Here is a 24,296-nt window from a genome sequence, read left to right as displayed (position 1 = left end):
AGTACAACCCTTCCAGCTGATGGGGGCAGTGTTATGGTTTGGGGCATGTTTTCTTGGTCCTTTAATTCATGTGGAACAACGTCTGAATAGCACAACATAGCTAAGTATCATTGCTGATCAAGTTCATCCTATCATGTTGATGGCGTATCCCAATGGAGATGGCTTCTTCCAACAAGACAATGTGCCATGCCATGGTGCTCGTATTGTGCAGGAGTGGTTTCAAGAACATGAGGGAGACTTTACCTTGCTTAGGTGGCCCCCACAATCACCAGATCTCAATCCAATTGAGCATTTGTGGGACGAAGTTAAAAGAGCCATCAGGCAGCTGGTTCCACAACCATCAACTCTCACAGAACTGGACAGTGTTATTCATCAGGCATGCTGTCAAATTCCTCACATCACCTTTCAACATCTTGTGGAGTCAATGCCAAGAAGAATCGCCACAGTATTGAAGGCAAAAGGTGGTCCAATGAAGTACTGATGGGGTGGTCATAATAATCTGGCCACTCAGTGTGTGTATATATCCCATGTTCAAAGGCTGTTAAATCGCGTTGTTTACCCATATCTTCAGAAAAAAATCACTTCTACTGTCGTGGTAAACAACCTGCTTCCCTATTTATAATGATCTGGCCTTCTAGCAACTTCAGTGCGAAATTATAGCTAATTTGCCTACAAACGTCAGGTGGTCATAATAATCTGGCCCTCAGTGTATATAATCATGCCATCTGCAAATAGTGACAGTTTTAATTTTTTTTCCAAATTTGGGTACCTTTTATTTATTTCTCTTGCATGATTACTCAGGCTAGGACTTCAACTACTATGTTGAATAATAGTGACAAGGGTGGGCATCTTTGTCTTGTTTCTGATCTTAAAGGAAAAGCTTTCAGTTTTTCACCTCAAAGATGGTGCTATTGATACATGGTCAAAAAGTCCTTCATTGTAATTGCCCCTCATATTTCAAAACTGTTTTATGACATGGGCTGTACAAAGTAGATTTCAAAAAACCTCAGTTTATTTCCAGGTCTGAAACATGTGCCATTTGACTTTGGGCAAGTCATTCCAAGTCTTTGAATCCTCCTTTCCTCACCTCTAGGTTTGGGATAATAAGGCCTGCCCTGTGTTCCTCTGAGAGTTGTTATAAATATCAAAGAGATAATTCATGTAAAAATTTTAATAATCATCCTCAGATAAAAGAAAGAGGAAAAAAATCCAAACCAATTAATCTTTTGTCACTTAATTCCTATGCAGCTCAAATCTACAGGGATCTGTGGTTCTGATGATCATGTACTGAAAGGATTGCTCCCTATGCATTTCCCTTTAATCCCAGGCCATGAAGGAGCTGGTATTGTGGAGAGTATTGGCACAGGAGTGAGCTCACTGAAACCAGGTGGGTAATGGGCCATAAAAGCCTTTCCATGAACAACCTGCCAAAGAGCTATCTTTACACAGTGAAGAAACTTATAATGCATTAACCTATTTATAGAAGAAATAACTTGGTTTACCTCTAGATTCTTCTAACTAATTATAGATCATGATATTAAATGTATCTAGTCATTCCAAGAGTCACACAGTTTCCCTGCTGTCATCTCTAGCAATCCAGGGGCAGTGGTTGGGCCAAGTATATATTCATAGCCAAATGAAAGTTGAGATGGGACCAGTGGACTTCTAAATAGATTGAAAACCTCTTAGGGTCAGGGAATATATATATATATATATATATATATATATATATATATATATATTCTCAGAGGAACACAACTCTCAGAGGAACACAGGGCAGGCCTATAAAATACATTGAATGGGTTTGACAAATGAATAAATGTCCTAAACACCTAGAACACAGAACTTGAATTTTTATTAATAGGATGATAGCACTATTTCAAAGAATCAAGGAAAGCAAGTATATGCTCTTTCCAAGACTAATCAAAAGGGACCTTGGCATACCTATTCTGAGCATGTCTGAAATGATCCAAGTCGCCCTGACCAGTTTGGCTCAGTGGATAGACCATCGGCCTGCGGACTGAAAGGTCCCAGGTTCGATTCCGGCCAAGGGCATGTACCTTGGTTGTTGGCACATCCCCAGTAGGAGGTGTGCAAGAGGCAGATGATCGATGTTTTGCTCTCATCAATGTTTCTAACTCTCTATCCTTCTCTCTTCCTCTCTGTGAAAAATCAATAATATATATATATATATGAAATGATCTGAGTGAATAAAAACAGTCACATTGATTAAGACACTAGAAACACTCACAGCCTGTAGCCATGCACACAGAGAGAGCTAGGAAAGTGCATGGTCAGAACATTCACAACCTGCCATCAAGGTATTCATTGCCAAGCAAGTATGGATGTCTACCCTACATATGACACTAGTTATAGCAGGAGGGACAAAAGTAGAAACTCATGGCCTTTACATCTCCAAGAACATAATGCAAATAGGAGGGATATATACTGTAGCTACTCTTCAGCTAGAAAAATTCCAGTGCAAGTTTTATTGAAAATGATGAGCACTTGAAGAGAAAGGACGATAGCAGAACTTCTGAATTTGAGATCCAGTACCTTTGGGTCAGTGAAGGTACGATGTGCCCTATCTAAACTACGAGAGATTTTTTAATGCCAACTAAGCTCTGCAAGAGGTCGAAGGGGAATAGTTTCTGCATTGTAAAAGTTTGTAAGGACTAGTATAGGAACAATATTGTAGAACTCTGCCGAGGTCTTTGTAAGTTGTGATGATCATGTTGATTTTCTTCCCTGACCCTACACTTAGTCTGTCCCCCTAGGGCCCAAGAAGGCTAGCTAGTAACTGGATCCAAATGTAATCAATATTCTTCCCACAACTCTGCAACTTAAAAGCCACCCTCCATAGAAAGTGCTCCAGAAGCAGGAAGAGGAATTACTTTTATTCTCTGAAGTTACCATGTCTTGGAATTTAGCCTCACTAAGAAAACATGTCAGAGGTCTGTCTGCTATGGGTCAGTGTGGGGAGACTATGAGGAGGCCTCCTAATAAAAATAGAATAGTGAGAGTGGATATAATAATCAGGGGCATTTTATTTTATATATGTGATTGCAATAGCATTATAGTTGATGAACTATACATGAATAGCATGAATGTGGGGCAGTGAGACTCAGTAAAGAGAGTTCTGCTGTTATCTAGCCAGGCCACTTTAGGCAGGTGACAACTACTGTGGAACTTAAATCTTTCAAAGGGATTAAACTAGATGATATCACTAAGATTCAGTCCTGATTTCATTATTCTATTTTCAGAATAGAGGCAAGCCAACTTACAACTCTCTATCAAACAGGGGATATCTCCAAATTTTCATTATTTGCCCAAAAGAATAATGGCATTTCTAAAACCAGGTTATATGGTTTCTTCTGCCAAACAACCATGGGAAATGTTATACTGGCTGCTGTAATCTGTCCACTCAAAGTTTTCAAGTCATCCAATGAAATCTTTATAAACACATTATTGTATTTCTGTTCCAATAATAATTTTAACTAATGGTTACTTTTTCCCCCCTATTTATAGGAGATAAAGTCCTCACACTCATTATTCCACAGTGTAGAGAATGCAATTCCTGCTTGCACCTGAAGGGAAACTTCTGTGAGAAACAAGAGTTAGTAGATTAACCCCTCACTCTTTTACTAAATTGTTTATATTGTGCAAGCATTGACCTGTAGCTAAAGGTGCTCACTTTTCTCTTTACAACTCCATGTCCGTGCTGGTACCTGTGCCTGTGTCTGTGTCACTGTGGATTAGTATTCTACCTGCTTCTGGATTAATGATGGATGGGACGAGCAGATTTACCTGCAAAGGAAAAAAGATTTATCACTCTTTCCGCACAAGTACCTTCTCTGAATACACTGTTGTGCCTGAGTTTTCAGTTGCAAAAATTGATGATGCTGCTCCTATGGATAAAATTTGTCTCATAAGCTGTGAGGTACCTACAGGCTATTGGGCTGCTGTTCACTCAGCCAAGGTGAGGAAGACCTCTGTGGAATAGTATGTGTCGTAGTGATTTGCCTAGAAAACATTAAAACTAGACCAATGTTTCAACTGATATTCCAAAAGTCTCAATGGTTGCTTTTGTTTGTTTGTTTGTTTGTTTGTTTGTTTGTTTTCTTAATTACACGTGTCCAGGTTTGATTCCTAATACAAACATGTCTGGTGAGTTTGTAGGTCACCCCTGGTTCCATCTGTGTGGTCTTTGGACTTGGAGGAATAGGCTCAGCCATTGTCATGGGCTGCAAAGCCTCTGGTGCTTCTAGAATCATCGGAGTTGATATCAATGAGGAAAAATTTCCCCGGGCAAGAGCTTTAGGGGTCACTGATTGTCTGAACCCTCGGAACCTCAAGAAGCCAGTCCAGCAAGTGGTCAAGGAAATGACAGTCGTTGGTGTTGACTTTGCCTTTGAGGCCATTGGTCTCGTTGATACCATGGTATGTAGGCTTGGGGCACAATGAGATGTTTAATCAATGAATACACCTTAAATATCCTCATGCAGGTAAGTAAAAAATCTCCTGAACATATGTTTTGGAACTGTGAACCCCAAATCTAAAAATAGAACATAAATTTACTCTAAGGCATTCATTTTTATAAACAAACAAAATAGAAACAGACTCATTGATAGAGGACAGACTGACAGAATGGAGTAGAGCAAGAGGGTTGAGTAAAATAGGTGAAGGGATTAACCACAACAAAAAAACCTTCATAAACACAAACAAAAGTATGGTGATTATCAGAGGGAAAGGGGGCTGGCAGATAGAAGAGGCTAAAGGGGGAATAAATGGTGACAGAAGGAGACTAGACTTAGGATGGTGAACACATGATACAGTATGCAGGTGATGTATTATAGAATTGTATATGCAAAACCTATATAATTTTGTTAACTAATGTAACCCCAATAAATTAATTTTGAAAATGAAAGAAATATATATTTAAAGATATCTACACTAATAAACGAGAAAAATGGTAATTGGCGTACGGCGCTACCCTTTTCATTGCTAATCAAGGCTATATGCAAATTAACTGCCAACTAAGATTGGCAGTTAACTGCCAACAAGATGGCGGTTAATTTGCATATGTAGGCACAATGCAGGGAGGCGAAAGGGAAAGCAGGAAGAAGCCCCCTGCCACTGACAGTGATCGGAAACCCAGGGGGGAGCTAAGAGGTGGGGGGCAGGGCAAAGGCGGCCCTGGGGCTGCCTTTGCCCTGCCCCCCAGCCATGATCGAAGAATCAGGCGCCTTTGCCGCCCTGGCCAGTGATAGCAGGAAGTAGGGGTGGAGCCAGCGATGGGAGCTGGGCACGTTCGAAGCTGGCAGTCCCAGGAGCTAGGGGTCCCTTGCCTGGGCCTAAAGCGAAGCCCACGATCGCGGCGCCCCCCGCTGCCACTGCAGGTCCCCGCTGCCCGGGCCGGACGCCTCAGCCAGAAGCGTCCTGCAGGGGCAGGGGCGGAGCCAGCGAGATCGCGGCGCCCCCCCGCTGCCACTGCAGGTCCCCGCTGCCAGGGCCGGACGCCTAGGCCAGAGGCGTTAGGCCTGGGCAGGGGCAGAGCCTGCAACCGCGGGGAGCTGGGGGTCCCCTGCCCAGGCCTGACACCTCTGCCGGAGGCCTCAGGCCTGGTCAAGGGGCCGATCCGGTGATTGGTGATCGGAGGGTGATGAGGGTCAACTCCTCTGGCTGAGGCATCAGGCCTGGGCAGGGGGCTGGGGGTCCCCTGCCCAGGCCTGATGCCTGGGCCAGAGGCATCAGGCCTGGGTGGGGGGCGGAGCCGGGGATTGGAGGGATATGATGGTCCCCTTGCCCAGGCCTGAAGCCTGGGTCAGAGGTGTCAGGCTTGGGCGGGGGGTGGAGCAAAGTGATCAGAGGGAGATGGGGGTCCCCTGTCCAAGCCTGACGCCTGGGCAAGGGGCCGATCAGGCGATCAGAGGGTGATGGGGGTCTACGCCTCTGGCCAAGGCATCAGGCCTGGGCTGGGGGCAGAACCAGTGATGGGGGGAAATGAGGGTCCCCTGCCATCAGGCCTGGGCAAGGGGCCGATCCTGCGATTGGAGGGTGATGGGGGTCAATGTCTGAGGGCTCCCTGTATGTGAGAGGGGGCAGGCTGGGCTGAGGGACACTCCCCGCCCACACACACCCAGTGCACGAATTTCGTGCACCGGGCCCCTAGTGTCATTATAGTATACAAAGTTTAAACATGCAAAGGCCCATAATACCAATATTCCATTTTATTTATTCCTAGCTCTTCATATATGTGTTTATTTAACTAGAGGCCTGGTGCATGAAATTTGTGCATGGGTGTAGGAGGGTATCTCTCAGCCCAGCCTGCACCCTCTCCAATCTGGGACCCATCGGGGGATGTTCGACTGCTGGACGAACCGGCAGTTGGACATCCCTCTCACAATCCGGGACCGCTGGCTCCTAACAGCTTGCCTACCTGCCTGATTGCCCCCTAACTGCTTTTGCCTGCCAGCCTCATTGCCCACAACTGCCCTCCCCTGCGGCAACCCGCCTCCCCCACTGGGACCTGCCTCCTCTGCACAAGGCGGTGGAGACACCGGGACCAGCCTCCTCCACACTGTGCAGAGTCACAGGACCTCCAGGCCTCACTGTGCAGCATGGCTGCCGGGCCTTGCCTCCGCTGTGCACGTGGCTGTCTTGTGATGATGTGAAGGCGCGATGACCTAGGCTATTATTAGTATAGGTCAGTGATGGCAAACCTTTTGAGCTCGGCGTGTCAGCATTTTGAAAAACCCTAACTTAACTCTGGTGCCATGTCACCTATAGAAATCTTTTATATTTGCAACCATAGTAAAACAAAGACTTATATTTTTGATATTTATTTTATATATTTAAATGCCATTTAACAAAGAAAAATCAACCAAAAAAATGAGTTCGCATGTCACCTCTGGCACGCGTGTCATAAGTTCACCATCACTGGTATAGGTTATATAGATTATTTATTTCCTATCAGATATTTATGTGTGTCCTGTGTCAGAATCATCCATTTGTTTGAAAAAATTAGCTTTTATGCACCTGTGTTACATTCTAGGGATACAAGGGTGAATAGAATAGGCACTGCACTCTTGGATCTTACAGGTTAGAAGAGGGAATATAGACATTCAATACATTTCAGTACGTAGCTAATGCACTTAGCCAAAGATTGAAATAGAAGTAGTAATATAGGCAATAGGAAAGAGACAAGGCAAAATGGAGAAAAAGGGGGAAGACAGCAGAATTAAGACCCAGAAAAGAAGTGAAAACAGATAGATAGAGCCCTAACCGGTTTGGCTCAGTGGTTAGAGCATTGGCCTGTGGACTCAAGGGTCCCAGGTTCGATTCCGGTCAAGGGCATGTACCTTGGTTGCGGGCACATCCCCAGTAGGGAGTGTGCAGGAGGCAGCTGATTGATGTTTCTCTCTCATCGATGTTTCTAACTCTCTCTCCCTCTCCCTTCCTCTCTGTAAAAAGTCAATAAAATATATTTTTTTAAAAAGAAAATGGATAGATATGAAGAAATACACTATACATCCTTAGAAAATTGACTTTTTAAATTTAAAAAAATGAAACTTCACACACAAATATGTACATATTTGTTTTGTTTTGTTGTAATAGAAATGAGTTGGACAGAAAGTCATGGCAAGTAAGGTTAGACAAAGAATACAGGGTATATGGCCTTTGAGGCAGTGGGTATTTTATTTAATAAACACATGGTGCTTACTATTTGCCAGACAGTCTTGTAAATGTTTTAAAAATGACAAATCACTTAATACTCATAACTCTATGAAGTAGATATTATTATTGTTTTTTACAAATAAAGAAGTTGAGGCATTTTAAGGTTAAGTAACTTACCTAAAGGTCACACAGATAGCCGAGTCTGTGCTTTTACCACTAAACTCTATTGGTTCTCTAATGGGATCCCATCACTGGCAGTGTTGAAATTGAAGTTGAAGTAGCATCTGCCCAGGAAGAGGTTAGAAATCCTTCCACCTCTGGTGGTACTTGCTATTTATAAAAGGAAATGTACTTATATTGATGATTATCATTGTCAGCTTGCTGCTTGGGATTCCTGCAACCCGAGCTATGGTGTCTGTCTGATCGTTGGGCTGGCTCCACCAAATACAAAGCTTTGCCTTGAAGCAGAAATGATTATCACTGGACGGACAATGAAGGGTGTATGTTTAGGAGGTAGGTGGGTGAATAGATGGAACCAGTTTGTTGATCTCATGAAATCATTTTTAATTTTGTAGAAATATGGAATTCAAAATTCCTCTCCTTGAAGAAACACAGCTATCATGGTAGAAGTCTCCAAAGATTTCTCCTCCAATGAGTTTGTGCATTTTGCAAGTCAATTTTAGTTTATTTAAATAAGCAACTTTTAAAAGTTTGAATAAAATATTATCTCATGCAAAATAGTTTTGGCATTTTTTCAGTGTTCGAAATAATTCAGTCAACTTTGGTTCTAAATTGGTGGCTTCAGTTTGTTGTGCTATTTTAACAGCAATGCTCTTTGGATAATTATATCCACCAACCTGGTGTTTTGGCACTGATTTTTGCCTTCCCAGAGGAGCCCTTATATCTGAGCAATTCTGAGCAACAGCTTTAATAAATTAACATTCCCATCTCCACCCATTCCTCTGATGGTAAGTCCCAAGCCATCATTATATGTGTAAATAAAGAGAGGGGAAAATGGTTGTGCAATAGTAAACCCAGGAGGGGAGTCAAAGACTGGTAGTTGAAATGGGCCATTTTCCACTCAGTAGCATGTAAATATTGACCCAATTTTTCTTCAAAAGAGTTCTAGGTAACAGAACTCTTTATGGAAGCCACATTTAGCAACAGAAGTCAATGGCTTCTGATGTACAAATCTATTATTTTTTATGTTCGATGGTAAATTTTCAGAGGAACACTATCCATCTCCATGAATTATTTGATTTTTTTTCCTTTTTGTTGGTTTGGTATTTCTCACATCTTATTACAATAACTTTTTTGTTTTTGCAGATTATAAAACCAGAGACTGTATTCCCCAACTAGTGACTTGTTACCTGCAAAATAAAATTAATATAGATCCATTAGCAACCCATCAGCTTCCTTTTGACCAAATCCACAAAGCTTTCGAGTTGTACCATGCTGGAAAAGTGTGAGTGTTTTGTTTTATAATCTTCTATATTCTGAACTATATTCAGAGAAAATCATTCTTCAAGCATTTCTAAGCGGTTCTGTGAGAAAGAGATGGCTACTTGGGCCTTCAATATTTTTCGTATGCTCCACCCTATTTGCTACTAGGATAAGAAAAGGTCTTACCTGCAGGCCCTTTTTTGGGAAAGACCCACATCAACCTATTTCAAAGAAATGTTCAAGAATTTAGTTTAACACTAAGAAACATTCTAACCCACATTAGTCAATTATGTGTTATTTTTCTGGTTAAAGAAATAACCTAGAATTGTTGGAGTCCAGCCCCAACAGGTCCAGGGTTTCCTAAAGGTGTGGACGGGGTCGGCGAAGAAGGAATAACACAGAGGCAGCGTTCAGTTGATCAGCATAGTTGGGTTTTCTCTTTATTGTCCTGTTACATCTGTATTTATACCATTTGACCCTATAAGCATGCCTCTATAATCACATCATGGTATGTTTTGGGTCCTCCCTTCACCTTCTACAGTTCCTTGTTTCATGTCCATAGTTTCTTATCTGACCTTTGCCAAAAATCCCATCTCCATCTAGTTCTGTTGATTTTAATCCTATCCATTCTATTCCAAGGTGTTATCTCCATTCCAAGGTCACTACTCTACTGTTCTGTTAAGCTACAAGGAAGTAACTGAAGGATATTATCCTAAGTAAAGATCATGTAGCTTAAGCGTGATTGTTCGTAGTTAAGGCGATTAACTACCCGGCTGGCACTTAGTTAAGGGGTTTTACTGATTTATTCCCTTCCTTAGTCCTGTTAATCCCTAAGTCCAGGGAAAAATCCCCACTTGGGGAAACAACCTTTCTTGGGGAGGTGGTCCTGGTTAAAACACATGGCACTAAGAGGGGGAGCAAACATATGCCATATACGCCAGGTCCCTTGAAACATATGCTGTGCAGATGTTTCTTCCCTGCAGCGACTGTGTCAAGCAGCAAGGGTGGACCGGCTTCTGGCATAGAATAAATGAGTTGACTTTACTTGAGTCTTACAAAGAATCTTAGAGGCAGAAGTTTAGACTCCACCCAAGACACAAATCCTTTCTGCATTATTTCTGACAAATGGTCAGTCTGCTTTAGCTAGCACACCTTCACAGATAGATTATTCACTCATTGTGTTCATACATTCATTTATTCATTCAAAACATATGTAGTGATGGCACACTCTATGCCATGAATGCCCTAAGTGCTGAAGATACATTGGAAAACAAGCAATAAGCAATAAATGGGGGATTACTCCTATGATGATTCCAGTTTGATTCCCCGGTTTGATTTCCTCATTCTGATTGCAAGCACATCTTTCTTCTCCAACTGCACCTGTATTCTTTATTTGTTAAGCAATGTTTAAATAGGTTTAATCTATGTTTTTAAATTTTACACTGCTATCCCTTGTTAGTTTTGATCTAGCATGTCAGCCATTAAATCAAAAATGCAAAGTCAAGGAATCTCATATGAAATTATGAAGAGTGGAGGGAAGGGATTTATCAAACAGTAAGCATACTGCCAAAGGAAAGGATCCAAGGGGACCCATTTTTTCTTCCCTAACTAGACATGGGACTATATTCTAAGGCTAGAAAAAGCTTATCAGAAGCTGTAGCAAAGGGTTTTAATGTTTTTGTGGTCATGCAGCCAGAAGAAACAGTGCTGAAAGCTGGGGGCTTCCATTCATGGCTGATCCAGATGGTGATATGAAAGATATCCCAATCAGATGGTGTGGTGATATTTCTTACAGGTGAACTAAGGTGAAGATGGAGTTGGGAGTGGGCATGGTTAAGCAATGCAGACTCTCATGATACAGTGCATAATTGCTTTGCTGAAATCATTGTTTCTCAAGCAATTCAATCATTTTAACATTGCACTTTTATGTTTCCAGCATCCGCTGTATTCTGCTGTTCTAAGATCCAAGATGATAAAAGGTACAAGATAATCCTTGGACACTTCCTTCTTTCCTGTTTCACTTTCCTGATGGTTCCAGTGCAGTGGAATAAGGGGCATCAGAGATGGAAATGCAATGTGATTGTGCAAAATAAAACAAGTGCGTTTTGAATGTAATCATAATAAAATAACTTCTCAGAGAACAAATCTATAATAATAAAAGCATGATTTTCTAATTAGGCTGGACAAAGCCAAGGCTGCGAGGGAAGCCTGGGTCCTGGGTGCCAGAGGGAAGCCAGTGCCAGAGGGAAGCCAGTGCCAGCAGCCGGGGGAAGGACTACTCTTGCACTAATTTCATGCATCAGGCCTCTAGTATTATATAAATCATTCTTTGTCCTTTAAAAAAATGATGGGATTTAATTGGTGATATTGTTGACGCAACTATCAGCCCAGCTGATCTCTGTCATCAGTCCATGAAAATTGTCACTGAGTTATCCTCAAGTTACCTTCATGATATACAAATTTCTCTGTATCTTTCATGCCACTATAAGTTTTATATAATGATCTTGCTGTTTCCACAACATGCTGGGGGGTCATATAGTTTTGAAAGGCTAAAGGAGTTCATCACCACCAAACCAGTATTACATGAATGGGTCTTCTTTAAAAAAGAGAAGGGGAGAAAAAGATTAAAAAATATTAACAATAAAATGGCAATAAATACATATCTATTAACAATTGAATCTAATAATCAAAATAAATGAACAAGGACTCTAGTGAACAAAATCAAATGATAAAAAAAATGGAACCAGCTCCAGACGGTATGGCTCAGTGGATAGAACCTTAGTCTGTGGACTGAAGGGTCCCTGGTTTGATTCCAGTCAAGGGCACATGCCTGGGTTGCAGGCTGGGTCCCCAGTGGGGAGCGTGCAGGAGGCAGTCAATCAATGATTCTTTCTCATCATTGTTGTTTCTACCTCTCTCTACCTTTTCCTTCCTCTCTGAAATCAATAAAAACATATATTTATTAAAAAACTGCTTCAGAAGAAAATTAAAAATAAACTGCTGCAGAAAATCATGCCAGGTGACAACAGAACCAATTACCGCATATGATGCTATATGATCACATGGTAATCATTTGCTGAACATTTTTCCAAGCAGTGACTCTTGGATTTAAATATGTAGACTATAGCTATAGTTATGTAATATTTATTCATGTCAGTGAAATGACTACCGTGTTTTTTTCCCCAACATATGGCCTTTTTGCTAAAATTGTTTTAAAAAATAACAGCGAATTAATAACAAAAAATAATCTGTTAATTTAATTATATGTAAATCTTGGTTTTAACCCACCTCCAGTATAGCAACCTACAATTGGCAGGTTCTCATGGGTTTCAAGTTTCTCCCTGAGAAGCTAAGAGTTTGTGCCCCAAGTTGGGCTCCCCAATCCTTAGCACCTTTACTGGAGAGAAAAGGCCCCAAAGATGTCTGGCTTTGGAAATCAACAGGGCTTACATCCGGAAGACCCAAGGATCTGTGGGGACCTGGCATACTTTCTTGGAGGGGCTTGCACAGGGGCTCACTTGTTCAGGGACCCAGCACAAAGCACTTTGAGAGGCGCCTGGACTATATGTGAAGGTGATACCTTTGCTAATTTTAAATCATCTACCAGAGGGTCAGGGACCACTGGGGACTTTCTTGGAAGACAGAGGCACTGGTGAGTGCCATTGTTGCACTATCCCTCTATCTAAAGCTGTGGGCAGGCCCCGCTTTCTGTCTACAACTCCCCAGCAGTCTCACTAAAGCTGGTGGGCAAGCGCCATCCACAGAGGGGACATCTCTTGATTGCCTGACCCTGGAGGCCAAAGAGGCCTGCATTCCTGGGACCCATGTGACTGTAACAATTAAAAAGACAGTTGTAGGCAGGCTACCACACCCAGGATGCTGCACAGACAGCAGACTAGCACATCCCGTCTGTGTGTGGAAAAGGTCCATTTGTTTGTCCTAGAGCTTCAACCTGGGGGACAGGCTTAAGGTCTGTCACACATCCAGAGGCTACAGAGGCACTCTCAGAGAATGTGGGCAGGGCAATATGATCTTTCCACAGCTCTCGGTACCTCCTGAAAAGGAGCTTACACACTTGTCTGAAGTCCCAATTTTTACAACTGTCAGCCAGGAGACACCTTCAGATTTCCATGGAGGTCAGGCTACTTACATAATCACAAAGGTTCAAGAGACAACTAAGAACTAGATCAAGGTTGAAAGATAAGGTTCATCCCCTATGTGATACCACTCCTTCAAGACTAAGAGAGGCAGCTGTTTTGCAAAAGCATAGGAACAAACATAGTGAGTCAAACAAAATGAGGAAACAAAAGAATACATTTCAAATGAGAGAAAAAGACAAAAACTCAGAAAAAGAACTTAATGAAAAAAATACTATAAATTAAAAACATAAACATAGATTACTTACTCTCTGATAACCAGTTCAAAGTAATGCTCACTGAACTTGAGAGAAGAATGGATGGAGACAGTGAGAACTTCAACAGAGAGATAAAACTATAAGGAAATACCAAATAGAAGTCACAGAGCTGAAGAATACAATAACTGAACTGAAAAATACACAAGAGGGATTCAACAGCAGACAATGAAAAGATGAAAAGACTAAAAGATAGGGCAGTGGAACTCACCAAGACAGAGCAGAAAAAAAGATGCACTCTATTCTTTAGTACACATAATGCAATAAAATATGATTCCTCATAGATCACCTAGTGCAGTGGCCGGCAAACTCATTAGTCAACAGAGCCAAATATCAACAGTACAACGATTGAAATTTCTTTTGAGAGCCAAATTTTTTAAACTTAAACTATATAGGTAGATACATTGTTATTAACTTAGTTAGGGTACTCCTAAGACTTAGGAAGAGCCACACTCAAGGGGCCAAAGAGCCACATGTGGCTTGGGAGGCACAATTTGCCAACCACGGACCTAGTGCATCCTACTACTTACATAGATGAAGAAACATTCAGAGAACTTGTTCCTGAGTCACAGATTTATAGGGCCCTTGTAGCTTGAATATTTTGTGGGAAGTCATACACATACATTGGCTCAACTCAAATAAAAACCTATAAAAAGGTCTCCGATGAGTAGCCACCATCACTTTTTCATTAACTTTTTTATTCTCCAGTGACTAGACCAAGGTGTGGCATATATTAATTGACACAATAAAAAAACTTGATAAATGAAGGAATAAATAAGATAAAATATGAGAAAGGCATTAGGACACTTTTTTAAATCCTCATCTGAGGATATTTTTCATGGATTTTTAGAGGGAGTGGAAGAGAAATATTGATGTGAGAGAAACACATCAATTGGTTGCCTCCTGCAGGAGCCCAGACCAGGGCCCAGGCTGGGGACCAGCCTGCAACCCTGCAACCAAGGTACGTGCCCTTGACTGGAATTGAACCTGGGACCCTTTGGTCCATAGGCCAATACTCTAGCCACTGAGCAAAACCGGCTAGGGTAACTATTGTTTTTTGTTTCTCAAGTATAGTTAACAGAGACTTCAATTAGCCAGAAAGGTCCTACTCATCTCCCGTCTGGAATGCTCAAAACACAAAGTGAATTGGGCAGTGAGGAAACCTGAATAATTAAATGCTTGGACAACCTAATGAAAGTTCAAATCATGACAGTTTTGGAAAAATGAAGAAAGTGTTCAGCTTACTGCATTTTAATGAAATTGTTGTAGAGTATATAAGTCACAATATATGCAGTATATCTCAGGAGTCTTCCAACTTGCTAGTAGATGCTATCAGAAAAAAGATCAAAGCCAGTCTCCTTATGTTAGGCTGAGCATAAATGAGCATATCCCTAATGGCTATCTTGTCCTTTCCTACAAGTCACAAATTTCTCTCAGGTCTCCGAAGGTGAATCTAGATGTCTCAGGTACAAAGGGGCCACATCATTGGTTTTAATTTCATAGCATCTCCAACAGTGCTCTCTGGGTGATGTGAACCATTCTGTATTGAGCAGAAATTCCCCTTCAGAACACCCACAGCGGGTTCTCACCTGGCACTGTAGCAGTTTTGGATGAGTCTAGTCTTTATTCTTGTTCTATCAAGAGGTCCTGGGGCCCCATATGCAAGAACATTCTTTGGGGTCTTGTGCTGTTGACATACAGTTTCCATGTTCAGTACTAGCTACCATGTGTCTAAGGGACTTAGTACACTTGATGCTGGAGTGTCCTCCTAGTTCTGATCTTTGAAAAGGAGAAAAGCCAGGCAGTGACACTTCGTAGTAGGCCAGTACAAAACACAATGACATTTTCTCCTTTTTACAAAGACCTGACCACTCAAAATAGCCACCTCTCTCTTTTTTCTAAAGATGATTCAAAATATAGGAACAGGGCTGACTCAGTTGATTTGATTAGGGAAAAAATGAGGTGATTTGGGGTGGGGTGGGGTGGGAAGAGAGAACACACAGCCTCTGTAGACAGTACTATTTCTAACCCTACACTCCAGTGCAGAACCTTTGCCCAAAGAAAAGAAATAAGATGAAATAAATGAGTTTTAAGATAAGCCAACGTTGAGGTAAGTTTCAGCCAGAGAGGGAGAGACACTCTGTCTTGTTTACACCATTTTTATTCACCATTATTTTCATCAACTCAGCAAATATCTGAGGAACAGTGGACAACCAGTAAATATCCTATATACTAGTAATAAAAGCCCAGTGACCATAACAGCAAAACAACCAGAATGACTGGTCGACCAGTCACTATGATGTGCACTGACTACCAGGGGCCCAGACGCTCAATGCAGGAGGAGGGGGAGGGGGGCGCAGTGAGTCCTGGAGGCACACGCTATGGCCCAGGGATCCCAGGAACCGCAAGCCCAGAGCTTGCTTTCCAAAAAAAAATAAATAAATTCGGGGGTGGGGGGGTGGGGGGGGGTGGGGAAGCGGCCAATGCTGCCACCCTGGGGAGAATGGCTCCAGGAGAGAAAGGCCTCCCCAGGCCCCGCCTGGCCCAGCTGGCACACCACGGGCTCGCAGGGACTCACTGGTGACTCCAAAGCCGGTCGCACTGACAGCTGCTCCCCGTCCAGCTCCATGGCGGACGGAGGTAGTGCTGTAGGGCCACCTCAGCTCTGACTTTCAGCTTCGGGCTTCCTGCCCGCTCCTTTGCATACTACCTGTGCTTGGGGACGTGGCTTCCCCCCACCTCCTTCCCTCCTTCTCCCCTCCCCTCCCTCCCCCCCAGCCAATAGCACTGCAGCACAGCCAGAGAGTGGCAGGACACAGCCACCAGCACTGGCTGGGCATTGATTTGGCCATGTGACTAAAGTCCATGTGCAGTTACACTGCGTGTTTACATTTGTAGGGAAGCAGGGCAGCCGGCTCCTGCCACCCACATCACCTTCTAGGCTAAGAAAGGCCTGCTGATCTCCATGTTTCTCCTCCCCTCTGGAATCAAAACCTCTTGGGGATGCATGATCCCAGCGATGGCCCCAACACATGCTCGATGTCACTGTCACAGACATTCTCAGTCATTATAACCTGTTCTTCAGCCCACAGTGTCCTGCTCCACCCACTGCCACTCCTCACCTGTCACCCCCCTAAGGACCACCTTATGTTTTCCTAGCTGCAATGTGAGCAAAATCTCAAATGACCCCCTTCAATAGCTCCCTTGCCCTACCTTTCTTCCTCTAAAAACCTTGCATTTTAAAATTATATATTTGATTGGTTTCAGAGAGGAAAACAGAGATAGAAGCATCAATGATGCTTCTGCATGTTACAAACGGGGGATCAATACCTCCCCTGACCTCTCCCCAATCCCTCCCCTGGCCAGCAGGCCCCCCGGTGGTGGCACAGCACTGAGGGAAGGAGTGGGGAGGAGGTGGGGAACCATGGGGTGGTGGGGCACTGAGGGCAGCGTCAGTGTCCGGCATCTGTTCCTTCTGCACCCAGCCTGGCCACTGTCACCTCCTCTCCCGACCCCACCAGGGCCTTTGGGCCCTGATCGGCCTGGCCCTGATTGGCCCTGATCACCCACCAGGCCTAGGGACCCCCACCCATGCATGCATTTCATGCACCAGGCCTCTAGTATATTTATAGATTTGAGTGCCAAGGTTGAGAAAACTTCTGTTCCTAAAACCAGATGACATAGATTACTGTGGTACTTGAGCCACTAAATATCTATTTTTGCATAAAGCAGTTTGACTTAGGTTTCTGTCCTGACTAATACAATGTTTTGTTTGTTTGTTCTTATTTTTAATTTAATTTATTGTTTAAAGTATTAGAAATAGTAGTGCATGTGTCTCCTTTTTTCCCCCATTGACCTTCCCCTAGCCTTTCCTATCCCCCGGCACATGCCCTCACCCTCCACTCCCTAGTGTCTTGCATCCATTGGCTATGCTTATATGCATGCATACAAGTCCTTCGGTTGATCTCTTTAAATAATATCTTTAATTTTGATCCATATTTCACACTCATTCCTTCTCTGTTATCTTTCACCAATCTTTACCATTTTTTCTAAACTATTTTCTCTTCTCATAATTTCTTAATTTTTTTCATTATTCCCCTCCCCCCACCCCCCTCCCCCCCTCCACCCTCCGCAAAATCATGATACTTGAAACTAGAAATCTTATTTGAGCTCTAGCTAAAATTATTCCATAAAGGAATGATATGAACAATTAGTCCAAGATTGGGTTAAAGATAAAATGAGATTATGCATGTAGTATTTCCAAACCATAAAGCATCATTGTATACATTGTAAGAGAGGGGGTTATTTTTATTTCATATCTTTTACATTTCCTTTTAAACACTTGTTTATTTTCCTTATTTTTCTTCCAATGATCCTCCTTTCTTTCCCTTTATATTGTTCTCATCCTCTTCCTTCCTCCCCCATTCATAGCTTTCATTTTCCTTCTTCCCCTTTCCCTGAATTTTTTTATTTCTCCCTTTCCTTTCTCCCTCCCTTCCTGATTGGTGTGCAGTGTGATGAGTCACCCTGAGGGGTGAAATACTCACTCTAAATTGGTGAGAAGAGTCAGAGGAGTTTGCACTCCTGCATCAGCCAGAGAGAGTAATGGAGCAAACTGAACTCTCCGCAGACACAGCTAACAAAGTAAGTCATGGTTTTCTCTTGAAATGTGTATGATCCTATTAGTAGGTAAAACCCAATATCTAATGCTGCATTGAAGTTCTCATGGAATATGTGTGCACCATGCTTTACACAGTGCAAGTATTCCAGGTAATTTGTAAGTCAAATTTTAAGAAACAAGATCATAACTGTGATAAAATAAGAACTGCTATTATTTAAAGAAACATCTTACTCTTTCTGTAAAGTAAAGTAATCTTTTATAAAATTAAAATCAGACTCAGCTTGTGAGACAGTTTGCAGCCGGGAAGGGCAGAACTCCCCTGGAAAGGTAAAAAACCAGGGATCTGGGCAGGAAAGTTTGCCAAACCTCTGAGCCCAGAGGGTTCATAGGGAGACCACGTGGCAGACAGCCGAGTCCCTTGGGACAGGCACAGCCCCTGAAGGGGGAAAGGAGAACCGCGGGATTCCTGGCACCAGGGGATTTGAGATCTGGGTTCTGTGATCACGGAGGACTGAGCCTAAAGGGGGCAGCCTGAAGAGCTGACCAGACCATGCAGTGCTGGTAAGAGAGCTTACAGAAACTCAGCCTTCCCTGTTTCCGCGGCCGGTGTTTGTTTGTTTTCACTGAATCCTGTTCATAAGACATTTTGGATATAGACACTCACCTGTGCTGAAGAGAGGGAGAAGGTGAAGACAAGTGGAATCTGGGGAGAGACTGAGGAGAGAGGGGGGGCCCGGGAGAGGTGGCAGCGAATTGAGTGCTGAGACACCCCTGGGCCCAGGATCCGGGCAGCCATTCTCTCCGGAGGGTGGGACTCCTCCACCTAGCCCCCAGGCAAGGAGCACAGCCACACCCAGATTCCACCCTGAAGGAGATCAAGGATTAAAATAATCTGATCAGTCCCTGGGAGTTAACAGGGTCTGGCCTATAGAGGGATTTTCAATCCCAGCAACAACACAGAGCAAGGTGACGATTAAAGAACCAGCTCTGGATAGGACTAAGGCGAGCCAGACTGACGAATAGAAGAACCTAAGGACCTTCACTACTGCAAATTTTTTTTTTCTTTTTTCACCTTTTAACTAGAAACCAATTTTTTTTTCTTCTTTTTCCATCACCTGATTTTACCCTTTTAATTACTACATTGTTATTTTTAACCAGTATTATTACTGCTACCATTTTACCATTTTTTTAAGTGCCATTTTATTTTCTCTTTATTTTATTTTGGGATTAGTGTTCTCCATTCTATTTTCATTGTTCCTTTAGCATCAATTTTCCCTACCTCAATTTTACCTCTATGCTAAAACCCTCTCCCTCACTTTTCCACTTCTGTTGTCCTGTTTCTCTTACCCTATTCCTGCTTTAGATTTTCCCTATTCCTTCTGTTTACCTCCTGTCAAAATTTCACCCTACTTATATATCCTATTACCAATTCACTGCTCTAAATCCTTATACACATATCTCTTATCTTTCTTCACTATCCAAAATTTTTTTTTCTTCTTCTTTTATCTTTCTATTGTTTTGTTTCTGTTTGCTTGATTGTTGAGTATATATTTTGTTGTTGTTGTTGTTTGTTTGTTTGTTTGTTTGTTTGTTTTGTGTCTGTGAGTGTGTGTGTGTGCTTTTTAGGACTGGTTGGGAGGCTATTTGTCTTTTTCTTTTTCTTTTTTTCTGCTGGTTTTTCCCCTCCCTTCAAACCCCCCCCCCCCCCCGCGGTTATTTTTGTGCTTCTGTTTTCCCTTGCCTCTCTTGATATTATTGGTTGTTTCTAGTTTGCATTCATCTCCAGGGAACTGTTGCTGAAATTTGTTGGGATTAGTGGTGGTTCTATAGGAGTTTTCTCCTCATATAAATAGTCTCTTCCCTTTTTCTACGTCAGTCTCTGTTTTGGCTCTTTTTTTTTTCTTTTTTCTTTCTCCCCGCCCCCACTCTCCTTTTTCCCAATTTCATTTTTGCACTCCTTTCCCCCCCCCCCACTTTTCTTTTCTTTTCTTTTTTCTCTTTTATCTTTTTCTCTTCTTTCTTCCTTATCCCCTAATTCTCTTAATTCGGGTGGTCACCTTTATGTGGGGTAATTAATATCGTGAATATATTTGTGTTTAGTGCCTGGTATGTGGTGCCTTGTTGTGTTGTATTTTGTGCCTTTAAATCAATGCAGCAGATCCAAGAAACAGCAGCCGCCTGAGCACCACACCCTCTGTCTGAGGAACAGCAGCTGTACATGAAACCTCCCCCCACCAGCCAGAAGAGCCACCACAGCTGTGAACAGCACCCACCAGAGGAGCTGCTGCCAACTGAGGAGAAGCTGCTACCACAACCACCCGAAGAGCAACCACAGCCCAAGGAGCTACTACCACCCAGGGAGCAGCCACTGAACGACTCAACATCTAGATATGTCAGTGAGATCAAACATGGGTAGACAAAGAAACCCCCAAAGGAAAGAAAAGGAGGACTCGCCAGAAAAGCAGCTAAGTGATACAGAGGCATGCAACATGACAGAAAAAGAATTCAGAGTAAGGGTCCTAGCGTGCAAAAACTGGATGGAGGAAAAAGTCAATAACATATGCAAAAAGCTAGAAGAAACAGACGAAAAAGTCAACAACTTAAGTAAGACCCAAGAAGAAATGAAGAGCGATATAGCTTCAATAAAAAACACCATGGAGCCGAAACCGGTTTGGCTCAGTGGATAGAGCGTCGGCCTGCGGACTGAAGGGTCCCAGGTTTGATTCCGGTCAAGGGCATGTACCTGGGTTGCGGGCACGTCCCCAGTGGGGGATGTGCAGGAGGCAGCTGATCGATGTTTCTCTCTCATCGATGTTTCTGACTCTCTATCTCTCTCCCTTCCTCTCTGTGGAAAATCAATAAAATATATTTAAAAAAAAAAAAAAACACCATGGAAAGTATCAACAGTAGACTAGAAGTGGAGGACCAAATTAGTGAATTAGAAGACAAGGAAGCAAAACACACCCAAACTGTACTGCAATTTGAGAAATAAATTAAAAGACAGGAGGAGAGCCTAAGGGAGCTTTAGGACAACATGAAACGAAACAACATATGAATAATAGGGGTGCCAGAACAACAGAAAGATGAACAAGGATTAGAAAACCTATTCGAAGAAATAATATCAGAAAAATTCCCTGAGGTGGGGAAGAAAAAAGTCACACAAGCCCAGAGAGTCCCAAAGAAGGTGAACCCGAAAAGACCCACACCAAGACACATCATAATTACCATGGCAAATGTTCAGGACAAAGAGAGAATCTTACAGGCTGCAAGAGAGAGATGGAAAGTTACATACAAAGGATCTCCCATTAGATTATCAAATGATTTCTCAACAGAAACACATCAGGCCAGAAAAGAATGGACAGAAATTTACAAAGTGATGCAAAACAAAGGACTGAATCCAAGAATACTCTATCCAGCAAGGCTATCATTCAAAATTGAAGGAGAAATAAGAAGCTTCACAGACAAAAAAGGGCTAAGGGAGTTTATCACCACCAAGCCAGCTATGCAAGAAATGCTAAAGGGACTGGTGTAAAAAGAATAAATAAAAAGTTCAGAAAGAAAACAGCCACACACTCAAAAAAAGAAATGGCTACAAACAAGTACCTTTCAATAATAACTTAAAACGTAAATGGACTAAATGCTCCAAACAAAAGACATCGAGTGGCTGAATGGATAAAAAATCATGACCCATACATCTGCTGTCTACAAGAAACCCACCTCATTAGAAGGGACTCACACAGACTGAAAGTGAAGGGATGGAAAAATATCTTTCAGGCAAATGGAAAGGAAAAAAAAGCTGGGGTAGCAATACTTATATTGGACAAAATAGACCTCAAAGTGAAGGCCATAACAAGAGATTAGGAAGGCCACTTCATAATACTAAAGGGATCAATACAACAAGAAGATATAACCCTGGTAAACATATATGCACCCAATGCAGGAGCACCCAAATTCATAAAAAACTCCTGGAAGATATCAAAGGAGAGATCAACAACAATACAATCATGGTAGGGGACTTTAATACACCACTGACACCACTGGATAAATCCTCTAGACAAACAATCAGCAAAGAAACAGCAATCCTAAATGACTCACTAGATCAGATGGACTTAATTGACATCTACAGAACACTTCACCCCAAAGCCACAGAATATACATTCTACTCAAAGGTTCATGGGACAGATTCAAAAATAGACCACATATTGGGTCACAAACAAAGTCTCCCCAAATTCAACAAGATTGAAATCATACCAAGCAACTTCTCAGACCACAATGGGATAATATTAGAATTAAACTACAATAAAAACAATCCAAAATACTCAAACACTTGGAAGCTGAATAGCACGTTATTAAATATTGAATGGGATACCAATGAGATCAAAGAAGAAATTCAAAACATCCTGGAAACTAATGACAATGAAAACACAACAATCCAAAACCTATGGGACACGATGAAAGCAGTCCTGAGAGGGAAGTTTATAGCTCTACAGGCCTATCTCAAAAAAACAAGAAAAAATGGTAGTAAATCAGCTAACTCTACAACTCAAAGAATTAGAAAGAGAGCAACAAGAAAACCCCAGAGTGAGCAGGAGGAAGGAGATAATAAAGATTAGAGCAGAAATAAATGACATAGAGACCAAAAAAACAATACAGAAAATCAATGAAACCAAGAGCTCGTTATTTGAAAGGATAAACAAGATTGACAAACCTCTAGCCAGACTCACCAAGAAGCAAAGAGAGAGGACCCAAATAAACAAAATCAGAAACGATAGAGGCGAAATAACAACAGACCCCACAGAAATACAAATGATTGTTAAAAAATACTATGGACAGCTCTACTCCAACATTCATAAAATGGACAAATTCCTAGAAAAATACAACATTCCAAAACTCAATCAGGAAGAATCTAAAAATCTCAATAGGCCAATAACTATGGAAGAAATTGAAGCAGTCATCAAAAAGCTTACAGCAAACAAAAGCCCAGGACCAGACGGCTTCACAGGGGAGTTTTACCAAACATTCAAGGAAGAACTAAAACCTATCCTCCTCAGACTACTACAAAAAATTCAAGAGGAAGGAACACTTCCAAGCTCATTCTATGAAGCCAGCATCACCCTAATACCAAAACCAGGTAAAGACAACACAATGAAAGAGAATTACAGGCCAATATCCCTCATGAACATAGATGCCAAAATCCCCAACAAAATCTTAGCAAATCAGATCCAGCAGTACATCAGAAAGATCATACACCATGACCAAGTAGGATTTATCCCAGGGATGCAAGGATGGTACAATACCTGCAAATCAATAAACGTGATACATCACATAAACAAATTGAAAGAAAAAAACCACATGGTCATATCAATTGATGCAGAAAAAGCATTTGACAAAATCCAACACCCATTTTTGATAAAAACTCTCAGCAAGGTGGGAGTAGGAGGATCATACCTCAACATAATAAAAGCCATATATGACAGGCCCACAGCCAACATCATACCCAATGGACAAAAACTAACACCATTAACCCTAAGAACAGGAACAAGACAGGGATGCCCGCTCTCACCACTCCTGTTCGATATCGTACTGGAAGTATTAGCCATTGCAATTCGGCAAGAAGAAGAAATAAAAGGCATCCAAATTGGAAAAGAGGAAGTAAAACTATCCTTATATGCAGATGACATGATATTATACATACAAAACCCTAAAGACTCCATCAAAAAGCTACTAGACTTAATACATGAATTTGGCAATGTAGCAGGATACAAAATTAACCCCAAGAAATCTGAGGAATTTCTATACACCAATAGTGAACTTTCAGAAAGAGAGATTATAAAAACAATCCCATTTACCATCGCACCAAAAAAATTAAGCTACCTAGGAAGAAACTTAACTAAAAAGGTAAAAGACCTCTACTCAGAAAACTACAGGACATTGAAAAAAGAGATAGAGGAAGACATAAACAGATGGAAGAACATACCGTGTTCATGGATTGGTAGAATCAACATCATTAAAATGTCCATACTACCCAAAGCAATCTATAAATTCAACGCACTTCCCATTAAAACACCAATGGCATACTTCACAGATCTAGAATGAACTCTCCAAAAATTCATCTGGAATAAAAAAAGACCCCGAATTGCTGCA

At 41.9% G+C, this 24,296-nt stretch overlaps 1 protein-coding gene across 1 annotated transcript in view; it reads left to right on the top strand.

Annotated features, from left to right (window-relative positions):
* LOC308532421 (alcohol dehydrogenase 6-like) overlaps positions 1–11,081 on the top strand; it is a gene marked incomplete at both ends in the record, with an annotated part of 35,677 nt that extends 24,596 nt beyond the window's left edge. The window contains 7 exon segments of the mRNA XM_081109869.1: positions 1,249–1,387; positions 3,529–3,616; positions 3,760–3,979; positions 4,180–4,440; positions 8,055–8,190; positions 9,004–9,142; positions 11,057–11,081. Coding sequence (XP_080965995.1) covers positions 1,249–1,387; positions 3,529–3,616; positions 3,760–3,979; positions 4,180–4,440; positions 8,055–8,190; positions 9,004–9,142; positions 11,057–11,081 — 1,008 coding nt within the window.
* Between the last annotated feature and the right edge of the window lie 13,215 nt (positions 11,082–24,296).

The sequence above is a fragment of the Myotis nattereri genome, assembly GCF_964212035.1.
Source record: "Myotis nattereri genome assembly, chromosome: 1".
Taxonomy (NCBI): Eukaryota; Metazoa; Chordata; class Mammalia; order Chiroptera; family Vespertilionidae; genus Myotis; species Myotis nattereri.
Note: the sequence above shows the minus strand (reverse complement) of the source record. Positions and strands in the feature narration are given on the sequence as shown.